General features: G+C 40.9%; 1 protein-coding gene across 6 annotated transcripts in view; it reads left to right on the plus strand.

The window, feature by feature from the left end:
• Positions 1 to 3,615: 3,615 nt before the first annotated feature.
• SLC35D4 (solute carrier family 35 member D4) overlaps positions 3,616 to 16,413 on the plus strand; it is a 79,927-nt gene continuing 67,129 nt past the window's right edge. For 4 of the 6 annotated variants that reach the window (XM_014570526.4, XM_006117198.5, XM_075920878.2 and 1 more), the window contains exons 1-3: positions 3,616 to 3,813; positions 8,463 to 8,509; positions 12,394 to 12,471. In XM_014570526.4, coding sequence (XP_014426012.2) covers positions 3,742 to 3,813; positions 8,463 to 8,509; positions 12,394 to 12,471 — 197 coding nt within the window. In that variant the 5' untranslated portion in view covers positions 3,616 to 3,741. The remainder of the gene's footprint in view (positions 3,814 to 8,462; positions 8,510 to 12,393; positions 12,472 to 16,413) is intronic. The other 2 variants (XM_075920876.2, XM_075920879.2) reach the window with 1 other exon arrangement.

Genomic DNA, 16,413 nt, shown 5'->3' on the forward strand with positions numbered 1-16,413 from the left:
CTGCTGTAATAATTGTTGTGCAAAATATACTTTAGGCAATATCTTTTTAAAAACAATAATTCACTGCTCATTAATGTTCTTGCATGATATATGCACGTTGTGTAGTAAGAGGTACTGATATAGGCCTAAATTCCCTCAGAACTGTGCAGCAGCAGCAGCGGCCAGGAGCCCCAAGGCCCTTTTTAAATCACTGGACTCCAGAGTACCTGCCCCCATTGCTCCTTCCCCAATCAGCAGGCCTGATAAAGATGAATCAAGATGTAACCAAAGCAAACGGAAGCCCCATTTGCAGAGAACAGCATGAGATCATCCTACCTCTTGAGGCAAAGTCATCGAACTTTAGAAGAGATAAGCAAAGGGACAGAAGCCATCTTTGGCATTCATCGTTAAACAGACACAAATGGACAGAGATCTTCCAACTAGAGAAAGATGGGTGTTTCTACCAAGGGAAAGGGAGGTTGAAGTCCCTGGGATTTGAATATAGTAGAGAATCCTGCTGAGGCAAAGATCTTTCATGTAGACAGACAAGGCAAACTATTGCCTTGTATTTCTGTGGAAGGTTTTGACTGAAGGAAAGTCAGTCATGGCTGGGAAGAGGGAAGATTAGTAGGGGTATGTCTACACAGCAAAGTTATTTCGAAATAACTGTCCTAGCGTCTACACAGCCATTCCGTTATTTCAAAATTAAATTGAAATAGCGGAGGGCTTATTTTGAAATTGGTAAACCTCATTCCACGAGGAATAACACCAATTTTGAAATTGCTATTTCAAAATAAGTGCTGTGTAGACACTTATTTCGAAATAGGGGGCCTCCAGCCTTACCTGCTGGCCACACTGGCCTCAACCAAGAATACTCCTCTCCCTCCCTCCCACCTCCCCAGAGCCCTTAACGGGGTAGACTCTGGCCACAGTGCCTGTGCCAGCTCCAAGCCTGCCAGCCCAGAGCCAATAGTCACTGCCCCTGAACCAGTGGCCCCAAAACATGAGACAGCAAGCCACTGGCAGCCAGCCCTCCACTGCTCCCCAGGAGAAGTCTGCCAGCTCCCAGGAGTCTGCCAGGGTCCGGAGAACACAGGCGCCTTCCTGATCCAGGGTAGAGATCATGGACCTTATTCAGGTTTAGGGGGGATGTCCCCAATGTCCATGATCTCTGCCCTAGCTATTTTGAAATAACTATTTTGAAATTAGATATTTTGAAATAACGCTGTAGTGTAGACATACCCTGGGAGAAATCAACTTGAACAAAACCTTTACCTTTCTAGAAAATATTTTAGACTTTTAGATGCATTTTTTCACTTTTTTTTTGCTTATCTCTACTTTTATTTCTTTTACTTGGCATCACTTAACCCACATTCTATTGTAAATATATTTGCTTTATTTTTTACTATAATTCAATTCAGGGCAGTGGTTAAAGAGAAAGGTGTGTATATAACCCCCAGTTAATTAATAAGGTATGATGTACTTGCATGTCTTTAAAGGAACAAACAATCCTTATTATTTCACTGAACCATCCAGGAGTGGGCTGGAGCACATGGCTTTGGGAAATCTGAGGACTGGGAATGTGTGGGGTCACTTTGCAGATTGTAACTAGAAAGTCAGAGTGGAGCTATGGGGCTGTAAATAGGCATCTGGGGTCAGAGGTGTTGAACGAGGGCTATCTAGTATACAGACAGACACTTAGGCTACGTCTACACTGCACAGTTATTTTGGAATACTTATTTCAGAATAGTTATTCCAAAATAGCTTATTTCGAAATAGCATGTTTATACTGCAGAGAAGCCTCAAAATTAGTAGGAGACAGGTTTCCCTAATGTCGATGTGCTATCTCGATTTAGAGCCCCAGGAGGAATAACTTAAAATGGCCCTGGTAAGGGGCTATTTTGAAATAGCAGAAGTGGAGCATCTACACACTCCTTGTTTCAAAATAGCTGTTTTGGAATAGACCTTATTCTTCATAGAATGAGGTTTACAGAAGTCGGAATAAGCCATCCATTATTTTGAAATTATTTCAAAATAACAGAATTGCTGTGTAGACACTCACATAGTTATTTCAGAATAACAACCATTATTCCAAAGTAACTTTGCTGTGTGGACACACCCCAATTAGAGTGTGACCTGCATGCTTATGAGCTGGCTGTAAGTATTCCAGGCAGAAAGCTACAGCAGCAAAGCACTGTATGGCACACAGTGTTGCAGGGCAAGTGATGACACAAACCTTCACTGCTCAGGATTGCAGCTCAAGCCCAATGACAGATACCTAAGCTATCTAACTTCAGGAAACAGGTTCCCATTTGTTGATCACCAAGCAGAAGTAGGCACCTTGCCGCAGCTGGGATTTAGGTACCTATATCTGTGAGAGGGACAGGGCTTAGGATATACCTATGTCATTGGCATCTCCCATTGGTTAGCTTAGACAGCTCCCCACCTAGCATCCTGGGTTTTGAGGATCATATTATATAGCATTTCTCTTTCCTCATTCATTATCTAAGGAGCGTAGATCCATAAAGCAACTGTTGTGAATGACAGTGTTATCACTGTGATTTCTAGGAGTCTAAAAGTTAGGTCTTGTGATGCTGAGCTTTACAGTGCCTAACTCCCTTAGTGGATCAAAGCTCGTGAGTCCAACTAACTCTACCAGGCTCAGAGAGGGCTGTTAAAATTTCCAAAGCTACCTAACAGCTTTTCTATATGTTAAAAAAACATCATTTTTTAAAGTCCTGATATCATGGATTCTATCAGGGCTAGAAATGAATACTGTGTAGCCTGTTTTGAATTTGGGCATCTTCATTTCACAGTAGGATCATGCTGCCATTTCAGGCTCATTTAGGCCATAACATATAGAACTCCCCGATTATTTTGTACAATTCCAAATTTTGGGGGATGAAAAGGAAGAAACAACCTATGGCAGGCTTATTGATCTGTTTTGCTTTAAAAAGCTGTTTGAAGCCACTCAGACGTTTGGGAGGGCAGAAGACAACCGCTGGGCCACCAGCAGCAGCTAGAATGATTTAAAGATGTCAAAGGATGTTCAGCAGGGTTTTCAGTCTTGCTACATAAACTTGCTACATAAACTTTAATTAAACTAATTAAATTTAAACCCTGCTGCCTGATTTTATTATGTAGGCAAGCTGTGCAGTTTAAAAGAGAACATAATCATCTGAAAAGTGGGCTATGCCCACAAAAGCTCATGATACCGTCTACATATTTTGTTAGTCTTTAAAGTGTTACCAGACTATTTGTTATTTTTTAAGGTTTTCCTGTTACAGACTAACTTGGCTACCCCTCTGAAACTTCTGATCTTCTGGAAGGGCTGCAGGATTATAGAGCAGGGCTGTATTTCCCAGAGCCCTTCTGCAGGAAAGTTCCCCCAAAACAACCTATAGAAAGGTTGGCATTTGCTATTCAAATCCGCAGGCATTTCTTTTCCACGACCAGCTGGCGTGTGAGACCCACACGAGAGTATGTATGTGTGTGAGCAGTGCGGCTGATGACGGGGAGAGTGAGAAATGTGTGTCCTCATCTTTTACATGTTTCCTAGGGCAAGAGGGAGCATCGCCCCTTTAAGAAGGCAGTTCCTTAGGAGGTTGTTCTTGTGCTCATTGGAGCAATCATCGAGCAACGTGTCCCTGTCATGGCAGCTACTCCAGGTGGCAGTTTCCTGAGCACTGTCTCCAGCTGATCATAGCGGGAAGAAGCAGTGCCTCGCCTTCCTAACCCGGACGGGGGAACATGCGTTGACAGATGTATTTAAAGAGACCCGTAGCTGGTCTCTCCTTCTGTCTCTTCTATTTGGCTTCTTATTTCACCAACAAGGTGAGGATCAATCAGGGAGGGAGCTGCAAGTTGGTTTGTAGTGACTGATTGCCTGAGTACTTTTATAATTCACCTCGCTGGATTTTCTCCCAGATCTGACAGCAGGAAGGCTAACTGCATTTCTCTCTCTCCTCTCAGCATCTTTCCTTGCCCGCTGAAAGAGGAGGAGCTGCTATTTCACTTTCAGTTTATCCTGAGAATTGAGACTCCAGCTGGTGATAGTAGGGTATACAAAGCCCCTTTCCTCCTTGCAAATAACTGCTGTGCACAGACAAAGGAATTGGGAAGGGATACTTGTATTGTTGAGACTTCCAGCCCCTCTGTATGAGTAAGACAGGACCCAGCAGAAACGCCACATCCCATGTTAAAAGGATGCATTTCTGTATCTCCCTTTAAAAGAACAGCCCATCAGTCATAAAATACAATTCCTTCACTCCATATATCCAACTCCTGCCCTTTCCCCAGGCAGCAGAGAGGGGGAAAGTTAGGTCCAAGGAAAATCTGGAACAATTGAAAGTGATGAGAATTTTTAGGGGCTATTTGTAAATATGTAGATTACAATGTTTCTGTAAGGCTGAGAACAAAGCCCTAGACAAATGAGTGAAGTGTGGCTAGCTGTGGGAAAGGGGCTGGGAAGAATTAAACAAGTATTAATTACACATTATTATTACTGTACAGGATTTTCATAGTAGTGTCACTGCCATTGTATATTTCTTCTCACTTTTAAAAATTCTTTTAGAAGCTTGAAATTGAAACATGAGGTGTCATTATCTTTCCACCTATTCAAGTGTAAAGCAGGACTAGTTGCACAGAAGATCTGGTTTCTTCATACAATTGTTAAGTATTATTATTGTTATAGTGTTGCTCATGAGTGCTGTGTTGCTACCACTTTTCTCCCCTAATAAGAAGAATTATTTAAAATCCTCTTAAAATTTTATTGGAATTAAAAAGAAAAGAAAGAATAGGACAAATGTTGGGCGTCTCACATCTCAGAGTATCCTTTCAATACAACGGAAGGCTTGTAAATATAGTAACTGTTAATCTATAGTGGCAGACAAAAGCTGATAGAAGTAAAAAAAAAAAGCACAATCAAAATTAAGAATTATACTGATTAGGAAAAGTTTGCTGGTTACTCCAAAATTAGGCCTGCAATTAGGGTTGTCAACTCTGACTGAAGCTATTCCAGAGATTTTTTTCCCCCAACATGATGTAATCACGTTTTCCTAAAATAGCCTATTAAAATCTCCAGGATTGCTTTCAATAGTCACCAGGAGATTGACACCAATTCTAGAAAAACTCCAGGCCAATCCTGGAGGATTGGCAACTCAAGATGTCACCTAAATCAAATCCCAGGTTCTCAACTAAAGCTCTAGTGGGTCTCTATTTGCTGTTGTGGGTATATGATTATCCATGATTGCTTGCACATTAGAGCTTCATGGAGCTGGTTCAGCTTTTAGAGATGTGCAAATAAGCAACATTTTCAAGGTATGTTAATTGCAATATCCTGCTTACTTACAAGAGCAAAGGGAGAGCCTCTTTGTAATCCAAACAAAAACTGATAGCTACAGAGCCAGTAGGTATGTTGCTTTGACAATGTTAATTTAATAGTCTTATAGTGTAATTATTAACTGTCTGACAAACATAGAAAGCAGAGGTGGTAAAGACCTGTTACATCATCCAGTCCTTATTCTTTCCAGCGCAGGATTAAGTATACCAGAAAACATCCGTTGCTGTTAAAATAGATTGGTAGCTTTAGTACTTGCAACATTCACTGGGGAATACTGCAGACACCAAGGTACATTATCCAAGACAAAACTGCTGAGGTTGTAAAGGTGATTGTGGTAGCTGAGAAAATCTTAGTATCCATTGTAGCCTCATTAAACTGTAAATTAAAGACAAAAATCTACTTTGCACTGTGCTGTCTTATGGAATTTCCAGTGACATCAGTGAAGAAATAGAAGGAAAATATACCAGATTACACATTGTGGATGAGAATCTTTATAGCCTAAATTTATTCTATAACTTTTATTTGTTCCCTAAGTACTTGTGTATTATGTAGTTTTAATTTCATGTTCTGAGTTTCACAGATTTATTTTAAATGCTGTTAGCTCAGGGTTGATGGCATCAGTAAGTCTGATTCTGCTGTCAATGAGAATGGTGAAAACTAGCAGTAATTCCATAGTAGAATTCTAGAGGCAAAATTGACACAAGTGAGAATCAATCCCAGAGTTCCCACTTTGTCATAATTTTTTTTGGGGGGGGGGCAAAGAGGAGAGCATGGTAGTCTATTTTTATCTTCTCTGTCAGACGGTGCCTCTGTGGCATTGGTACAGGTACCTTGCAAGAAGAGAGACCTTGGTCGTACAAACAAAGGACATGTGAAATTCCTTGGGATAGATGGAGAAATGTAGCTTTTCATGAATACACAATGTAAAGCCCTTGGCCCCCTCCCCAGCCAGGCTTCTGAGTTTGTCTCCCACACTTTCTATTAAGAATGTCAAGGAGGGTTGAAGTAGCTGGTAGGAACTGAAAGGGGCCAAAACAGCAGCTGTATTGTATCTAACTGGTGCTGGACTGGAGACACTGATTGGATAAATATATTTTATATAAGATAAATTGAATTCCCTCATACACCTAACATTTGTTTATGGCTTTAATGCAGGAAAATTGAAGATAATCAGAATAAGGCATTTTCATTTGTCAGAGAAGGAGAGAAAACATGTATCAACTTAGTAAATAAATGTTTTACAGATATTCTTCAACAAAACATTTGAGCCAAATCTTACAAAAGACTCATACCCTCCATGCCCATTAAGGGCAATGAGTGTTGAGTTTTGCTCAGATCCTTTCAAGATTATGTCAATAGATTTTTGCTACAGGCATTACTAAGCAACTGTTGTTAAGACTGAAACCTGCATTATTTTCTGGCTCAGAAGGTTTGTTAGTTACATTTAATCCACAGGGCTAAACTCTACTTTCAGTTACATCTGTACAACCTAATTGTTGCAATTGCAATTATTCACATATTTTCTTAGAAAAGTGTAGCAGGTGTATTTATTCACATCACAACTAAAAAGTTAGTGTGGAGGGAGAATTTACTTAGTTTCACTACGAGGCAAGCTACATAAAGACACATCTGGAACACTCGATATCCAGTATTAGAATACATACTGTTCAGGTGGATATGTGTATGAAAAGTATAATGGAGTGGATGATCAACTATGATTTTATTTCTCAAATTCTACAATTCTGCTTGTAATTTTAATTACAAGAATCATGAGTCTCATATATGAGGTGGGATGGTAGCTTTTGCATAGGTTTGGAGCCTGTAGTTTTAACCAAAGACACATATCTTTGGGCTCGGTATTATTAAAATATCAGTAATGAGTGTGCATTACATTATATCCAATAATGCTGTAGCTAGGAAACCCAGCTTGGACTGACTGAACTGGAAGAGATACTGTAATAGAGGAACTGGGCCCCCACACAAATGCTTATAAACCCGTTAATGTCAGGGAGGCTCTAAGTGGCAATTTGTAAAAGAGCATGGCTGCAGTGATAGCATAGGGCCAAAAACTATCTCATATGATTCCACTGCAAGTCTGGCAACCCCCACATAATCATTAGGGTTCAGCCACGTTCTAGATTCAAATGCTAAGGCTCACCACCACTAGAGCTTTATCAAGAGTGTGATTTAAATCTTCTCCAAGGATTCTCACCATTCTCACCACAAAATAACCTTGGCTTTCAAGGGAACATTAACAACCATTTAGACCCTGAACAGTCTATGATCAGTCTCTAACCCTCCATACTGTTCACTGCTGAGCCCTATGGCAGAGTCTTTGCCTGAGGACTAAGCAAAGTATGAGTCTAATGGAATAAATGTCTCTGTAGTGGCCAATGCCTTACTTCTTAATTTGGCCCACTTGCCTGCTCCTCTCTTCCACACGGACCACTTCCTGTGTTATGCCTTTTTTGGGGATGGTATTTTTCCTCCTTTTTCAGACAGTTTAACTACTCTTCTTTACTGGGGATGTTTTCAAGTCCTTAGATGCTGCATAGTCATCTGTGAAGGCAGATTTTAGATCCTTATTTGCAGAGGCACATATGTGGGAAATCACCCTAAGGTCCACATCCCATTCTAAAGAAACAACTTCTGCTTCTTCAGTATGACGATCCATTTTCCAAAGCAGTTCCCAAACACTAGTACTTAATATTCCATCCAAAAAAACTATACTAACCACACTGAGACTAGAAAGCACAACACTCGATGTCAGGAAATGGCTACACTAACATGCCAGTTCAACCTTGCCTCTGTGCAAGGATAGGCCTGCAATATAGTAGCTTTAATTGCATTGTCATTTTTTTTCCCTTCTGGATCCTGATCTTGTGTAGTGTGGAAGGTGCTCAGTGAATGTGACTGCAGTCCAATATTTATATTTATCTATATTGTTCAATGTGTAGCCCCCATCGTTTATTTACTTGAATGCCATGTAAAGTCCTGCACTGGGGATGTGTGTTGATTGCACTGATTTTTAGAATTCCTTGCTTGTGCTTCTTTCTGTAGGAGTTTCTTGTTCTCCATTGCTTTCATGAATGTCTGTTAATGTTATAATATCATGTTCATTAACTTGGTATTTGTTTTCCAGTATGTCCTGTCTGTCCTGAAATTCACCTACCCTACCCTTTTTCAAGGGTAAGTACCATTTGAAAAACACGTTTGCTTGAAATATGATTCTCATCAGTTAATGTCTAGCTGTCCCATTCTGAAGCTAACTTTAGCATCTCCTGTCATTACAAGCTTTCCTTGTCTAAAGAACATACAGTAAAATTTTAGTTAACTAGTCTAGCTTTGTATTAATGTCATTTTTGTAAACTATCTGTTTACAAGATCAACAGTCTCTCCATCAATTCTAGTTTTCATGGTTGCCTGATATTTTAAGCTAGGAAAGCAGTAATTGTAATATGTCCACGCTTCTTTTAAGAAGTATTCATTTTGATGCGCATATGTGATCTATTTAATTTCTTCCATTATGCTGACAAACACAAATCAGTATCTAGGCTAATACAAATACAGGGGACATTTTAATTTCCAAGCTCTGCCCATTTTTTAATTGCAATTCTGTATCTCAGCTCACAACTTTATGCAAGTTACTCTGACAAGCTTTTTGTTTTGGTCAAGTTATCTGATTTTACTACACTAGACTTCTGATAATCCGGAACCTATGGGACTTAGGTGGTGCCGGATTATCAGATATGCCGGACTATCAGGAGGTACTATAAGATGGTTATATATATACTGTATACATTATATACTGTATATAAAGTGTTCTAAACCCTTTTTACTGTACATACTGTATACAGTATACTGTAATGTTTTAGTTTTTTAAGCCTTTTTTACCCTTTTTGCTCAGTTCAGCTGCTGCCGCTGTTACCTTGTGACTCATTTTTTGCTGAAGTTCACTCACTAGGCTCTTGCCATTTTGATGCCGGACTATCAGGAGTGCCGGACTATTGGATGCCGGACTATTGGAGTTTTACTGTATTACTGCTGTCATCAAAAGACATTGAGTAAAATCCTGGTCCGTTGATGTTAATGGAGGTCAGAATTTCACCCATCATTTCTGTCCTCTTGGCATATGTGACCTGCCAATAATGTTTATAGAAGGTGAATATTTTCAAGTCCTGGATCACTATCAAACTTTTTCTATCTTCTCCCTCCCACCTTGTCTGCTTTGTGGCACTTTGACTGCAATGTACCCATGCGAATCTCCATTTTCTCTGAGTCCTGTTGGTTCTAGTAATCCAACAAGAGTTATGAACTTTTTTAAGGGAAACTTATTCTACTGTCTATGTGTATACAAAATATCTTATATTACTCTATCATCCAAGACACAAGAAAAAAACACCACACCTACTCACCCCCCTCCCCACACACACACACACTTGTTTTCTGGGAGTAAGCAGATGTGAGGGGAGTATGTAGAAGACAAATATGGTAATTCCTCATTAAAAGTCAGTATTCACTAGCAGCTACCACACTGGGCTATCTAAGCTCTGGTCTTCAAAATCACTCCCCTTATTTCAGAATAACAAGCAGAGCATCCACACTACCATGCTGTTATTTTGAAATAAGGGGCTGGTTATTTTGAAATAATAACTCCTGCTTTCCACAAGGAATAATACTTATTTTGAAATAGCAGTAGTGTGGATGCTGCACTACTGCTATTTTGAAATAACTACTCCCCAGAGTTGTTCAAAGTAATGACTCTCCAGTGCTTCCTGGGGCTCTAAGTCGAGGTAGCGTGTCCACATTAAGGGAGCCTGCCTCGGACTAATATTGAGGCTTCCCTGTAGTGTGGGTTCGCTATTTCAAAATAGTTATTTTGGGAGTTATTATTTTGAAATAAGTTATTTCCAAATAATTTCATAGTGTAGACATGCCCTAGGTTGCTGCAGTTATTTCCAAATATATGGAAATAGTGGACTACCTCACTGTAGTAATGGTTGGTAAATAACAGACTTTTAAAGGTGACTGTTGTCTGAGAATTGTTTGCTTACTATCTCTTTAGATTTGCCAGTCAGAGAGCCAAGGAGCAAAACACCTTATCCTCACCATCTTATTGTGCCATGGGTCTCTTGTCTTTGCTTGTGTTCTCTCTCTGATATAGGATTCTCTCCTGCAAGGTGCTGAGGCCCTTCTACTCTCATTGACTTCAGCAGGAGTGGTGGGTGCTCTGCACCTTGTAGGATTATCTGCAATGCCAGAGGTGAGTTTCCTCTCTGGGACTTGATGCTGCACCATTGTTATTGTGAGTTTTGCCATTGACTTGAATGGGAGCAGGATCAAGCCCCTGAGGAACATCCAATTTACCCAGCTTTTCCATTATTGTATGTCCCTCATCTAAATAAAGTAAAATGAACTGTTGCAGCTGCTGATCTGTGAGCACTGATCTGTCTGCTTTCTACCACCATCAGGTGGTAGCATATTGCATGTGATGGTGTCTTTCTTTCTTTTTTCTTTTTTTGCAGCACACTGCTTAAATCGAATGCTTCACAATGAAAGGACTAACAGGCAAACAAACCCTCTGTGCCTAACAGTTACACAAGTTACAATGGTTTTGCATTACAGCACAGTACACTACTATTTGCTTTATATTCAGTGTATGTTTATTCAAACTCTGCGCTCCTCTACTAAACCCAAGGAAAAGGAAATGTGCAACTTAAAACTAGCACTGAATATACAGATTTCCTTTTTATAACTTAAAACAAATTCCCTCATGGTCTTTCCATGATTTTACAAGCTTTCTCTGGAAGGCTAGAGAAGGCTATTCTGATAGGGCAGAGTGTTATTAGTTGTTGTGAAATGCCAAAATAGTGGCAGATAGTATGTTGGCATTATATAGAAGAATATACAGTTTGTACGATAGGAACTTTACAAGCCAGACCTACTGTGACCTATTGTGAGGAGTCATGTTTGAGTTGATATCTGAAGTCAGTGGCATTACACATTGTATCCTGGTGCTTACTAGCATGAATGATCTAATTGAAGTCAGTTGTTGAAGTCCTAGTTCCAATAACATTTACTGGATTAAACTTAAAAATATGCACAGTTCCCCTTCCCCCCCCCATGAAATAACACTAGAAGGCAAAGAGGAAGTTCAGCCCTAAAACGTAGTTTATTTAACCATTTTCTTTCCCATTCTCCCTTCTATAATATACTGGAGCAGAAAGTTAGCATCTAGGTACCATTAGCATGCATAGTGCATGTCAGACAAATAAATTGATAGATCTCTGCTTGCCATCTACAACTCAGAGCAAGGGGCCATAAACCAAGGGCATGGGGAGAGTATATATGAGTATAATGTAAGAGAGCAGGGGTTCTAACTTTTAAAGTGGTCAGTTCCTTCTTTGTAAAGTATATTTGAAGAGAATTAGATTTGTGGCATTGGTGATGGATGGGGTGGAGAGATTGAAGGCTAATGAAAAGAAACATTTTAAAAGTAAGGAACAGGACAGCATACTGTACAGCACTGATGGGACAACTGAGGCTAGTGAGTGGGCCGCATGAATGGCCCTACTTCATCTCAGTTGGCTGCAAGATTGTTAAAACCAAGACCATCTCCTGGTAGTTTTGATAACTGCACTTGCATGCCTAGAATTTGCCAGGTGTGCCAAATAAATTGTAGCAGCACTTTGCCTGTGACAGCCGTGTGCTTCCTCTGCAACCAATGTTGTGTGCAATCAACACGCACCTCATGTCACATATCTTTGTTTTGCGGGTGTATTACTTTCATAATACCTCCTGGGAAAAAATACATGGACAGAAGTGAGCAGAATCTGGCAACCCTGCACACAGGCAAAGGTAAACAAAATGTCTTTTGGGCCACATGTAGAACCCCGATGGGCTGCACGTTGCCCACCACTGCTGTACAGGCTCAGGGATGACATTCCAGGGCTAGAGGACACAGCAAGAAAAGATGCCAAGCTACATAAGGGGGAAACCTAACTTTGGTATGGGAAATATGCTTTGTGATTTAAAAACACATACACACAAGTGACTGTTCTGTGTTGTTTCAGGTGGCAGACATTAGTTGGTGGATTTTTGCTCCACATCTCCTGGAAGCTGGGCTGGGTGGAGATCAGTTACAGTTCAAGGTACGGTGAACTCTGCAGTACACGATTAATATTTACTTTTTGTTGTTGGACTGTGACACTGTTGGGTTCGCTGCAGAGGAAAGTATTGAGCTGCCACGTAGGAGCAGATGGAAAATGAGCACAGTTCAGACTATAAGTGTACTGTGTTCAAACAGACTCACTCCGCATAGCAGAGGCATGAGTAAGGTGGAGGTTCAGTTTTCCATGAAGAGTGAGCAGTAAAAGTTAGTGGCATAAAGATTACTTGACTTAACATGTTTCTGGTTGTAATTAAAAAGAGACATTTATATTTATTTGATACAGGAGTGAAGTTTCCATGGTGCTATTAGTTGATAGCATACTTTTATGTTGAGATCCAAACCATTTGAATAGGGCATCCTTTATTTTGCCAGTAATGAGCCATATTCTGCTTTCACTAATGTGCAAGTAACTATATGTTGAACCACTCTGGTCTAGGACTCTCTGGTCCAGCAACATCTGTGGTCCGGCAGGACCAAGGATATTGCTAAACTAGAGACCCCCAAATACAGAGGTTGAGAGCAGCTGGGAATGGAGCTGGTCAAGCAGGTGGCGGTTCGCAGGGCCAGTGGCCTGGGGGCAGGAAGCCTGGGAGCAGCTGTCACCCTGCATGGAGTCAGGTGACTGGGAGCAGAGCCCTGTGAGTCAGCTATGGGCAGCAGAGCCAGGCAGGAGGGCCAGGGAAGGTTAGGCCCCTGGATTCTCCCTGGGTGGCAGCCAGGAAAGGTGCTCCGGAAGCATGAGCACCCCTGGTCCAGCAAACTCCCTTGTTCGGAACCACTCAGGTCCAGAGGGTGCTGGACCAGAGAGGTCCAACCTGTACCCTAACTTCCGAGAGGTTGCAGGGATGTAGATGGGAGCAGAATTTGTCCCAATATGTTTTTATAGGCAATTTGGATAGAGTAATATTTTGGACCAAAACTCTCATTGTCACAATCAAACTCTTCAGGGAACAGCCTTGTTCTGTTGGTAGTAGTTGTTGACTATTGTTACTTAATAAACTTCTATTCTGTATGCATTATTTTTCTTTACCCTTAATACATCTTGGAAATACAACAGGGATGCAGGCATGGAAAAGGTTCAGAAAAGGGCAAGAAATGATTAGGAGTATAGAATGGTTGCCATATAAAGAGAGATTAATAATATTGGGACTTTTCAGCTTGGAAAAAGATGACTAAGGGGGATATGATTGAGGTCTATAAAATCATGACTGGAGTGGAGAAAGTAGATAAGGAAGTGTTATTTACACCTTCTCATAACACAAGAACTAGGGTTCACCAAATGAAATCAATGGGCACCAGGCTTAATACAAAAGGAAGTATTCTTTCACACCATGCACAGTCAACCTGTGGCATTCCTTGCCAGAGGATGCCGAGAAGGACCAGACCATAGCAGAGTTCAAAAATTGCTGGATAAGTTCATGGAGGCTACGTCCATCAATGGTTATTAGCCAGGATGGACAGGGATGGTGTCCTTAGCCCAGTGTTTTTCAAACTTTTTATACTGGTAACCTTTTTCACACAGTAAGTTTTTTTTTTTTCAATGTAATGAATGTATAAATTGAAAATGGGGAGGGTTAATTTAATTTCATCAGGGCCTAGGGCTGTCAGCTCCATAAAGCTGATAGTTTGGAACCCCTCTGCAACCACTTTGTGACCCCCCTGGGGGATCATGACCTTCAGGTTTGGAGAACATGTGTTCTAGTTTCTGCCAAAAAATGGGAATGGGCTACACAGGATGGATCACTTGATCATTCCCTGTTCTGTTCATTCCCGCTGGGGTATTTGACTTTGGCCACTGTTGGAAGATAGATACTAAGGATGTTAAAATGTGGTTAATTGACTAGTCGATAGGCACTTCTGCATTCCTCCTTTGAAATGTACAAGAGCCCCCACTACAAAGAACTACCACTTTGAAGTACACCTTCCCCCCCCCCTTTTGCTGCCTCTATTTCACAAAGGCAGCAAGGGGGGGAGGGGAGGATTGACTAGTCTACTAGTTGACATTACTATCCGATAAACAAACACTTATCAGATAGTTGACTAGTCTTTAACATCCTTAATAGATACTGGGCTAGATGGATCTTTTGTTTGATCCAGTATGGCTGTTCTTACATTTTTATAAGATAAGTCTTGGGTTTTTTTAAGTATAACTTGTTCAGAAATGAATTTTTGTGAACATTTTTGATTGGAAAAAAAACAAAATTCTTTGTGAGTTTGTATAGGTTGTTGTTTAAAAAAATATAAAGCTATATCCAAAACAAAACCAGTTATTTTTGTTTGTTTGTTTCTTTCGGTAAAAACTTGAAAAAAATTGAAGACAATTTTTAGATAAAAACTTTGGATTTTGTTGAAAGGCCATTTTCTGTCAAAGAAAAAAGTTGATGGAAAATTTTGACCAGCTCTTTCTGTGTGTGTTTTGGAAATAACACCTAACATCCACTAGATGTCAGTCTGATATAGGAAACAAAATGAGATTAACAACCGCTGAGAGACAAACAGTTATGGAGCAAGCATTTTCTAACTATTAGTTATTGACTAAATTAAATAACTAGGCATAGCGGATGCTTTAGGCTCATTATGCTAAGCACAGTAATTATATGCTAGTATTAGTACAAAGTCTCATATTTTGCTTTTCCCTCAGCTAGTTTCCTCAGTTTGAGTCAGTCAAAGATCCAGATTTTCAGAAGAGGTCTCTAGTTGTGGGTAGGTTTAATTTTTGAGTGCCCATCTTTACATAGCTAGGCAGGGAGTAAGAGACTATAATTCATATTGCATTCACTCTAAGGGAATTTTAGAACCCTACAGGTCTGATTTAAAGCCCACTGAAGTTAATGAGCCTTTCTACTGACTTCAGTGGGCTGGATCACATCCTAACAGCCAGGCAGCTGTTTTTTTCTTTCCTTCCTTAATGTTACAACAGTTTACTTCCCTGGATGGATGTCACTAATGCTATCCGTCATGTTAGTAATAATTTTAAAAGGGGGGGGGACACTTCACAAATTTTTGAAATGCTCCTGGGCCACCCCGGAACGGACGGGGCTTTGGATGGAAGGGATGGGACGAGGACACTTCTATGTTCCCCTGCCCACAGACCCTGATTGGCCTGGGGGTGGGGAGAGCGCATGAAGTCTTTGCTCCCCTGTGCCAGATGCCTAGAGAGAACCACCAGCTGTTCTGAACAACTGGCAGTTCCCTCTAGGTGCCGTGTGCCCATAGTGGTGAGGGGGGACTTTGCATGTTGACCCTGCCCCCAGGCCAATTATGGCTTGGGGGCAGCATAGTGAGCCTAGTCTCTCACCCCGCCCCCACAACTGCCCTGCAAGGCCTGTAAGTTCTGAACAGTTGGTGGCTCACTCTAAGCGCCGTGCACCCCTTGCAGGGCGGGAGGAGACTTTGTGTGCATCCCCCAATCCCAGACCTCAGTTAACCCAGCCAGCTGCCTCCCATCACTGTATCTTGGCTTAGGGTTACACTACAGGCAGCCTTCTTCAGTTTCCTCTTGAATTATTCAAAGAAACTTCACTTGAGGCTTTTTCTTGGTCAAACATACCTATCCTTAGGGATTGGGCTTATTAATAAAAAAATAACTGTAAATTATGATTCAAATGGTAACCCCCAATAAAGTTGATTCATAAGTCCACACAACTCCAGGTTTCTCTTCTCCCTCTGGGGCCTCCCTATCTGACAAGCTTTGCAGTCACTTCCTTGCTTGATAAGGGTCTCTCCCAGGTCTCCACTTTCTGCAGGCTTTGCCACAGCTTCTTGAGGTTCCCCCTCTATTGTAAGTTTCTGAACTTTTTATATGGGGAATCCTCCCAGGTGGAGCTGATCTCTTAATCAGGATTGGCTTAGACCCAGGTTCTTCTGCTCACCTAGCTACATTGAACCTGATTATTTGACTGGCCTGCAAATAGGGGTGCTT

Source organism: Pelodiscus sinensis, chromosome 2, assembly GCF_052426305.1.
Source record: "Pelodiscus sinensis isolate ZL-2025 chromosome 2, ASM5242630v1, whole genome shotgun sequence".
In the NCBI taxonomy this organism is placed as follows: Eukaryota; Metazoa; Chordata; order Testudines; family Trionychidae; genus Pelodiscus; species Pelodiscus sinensis.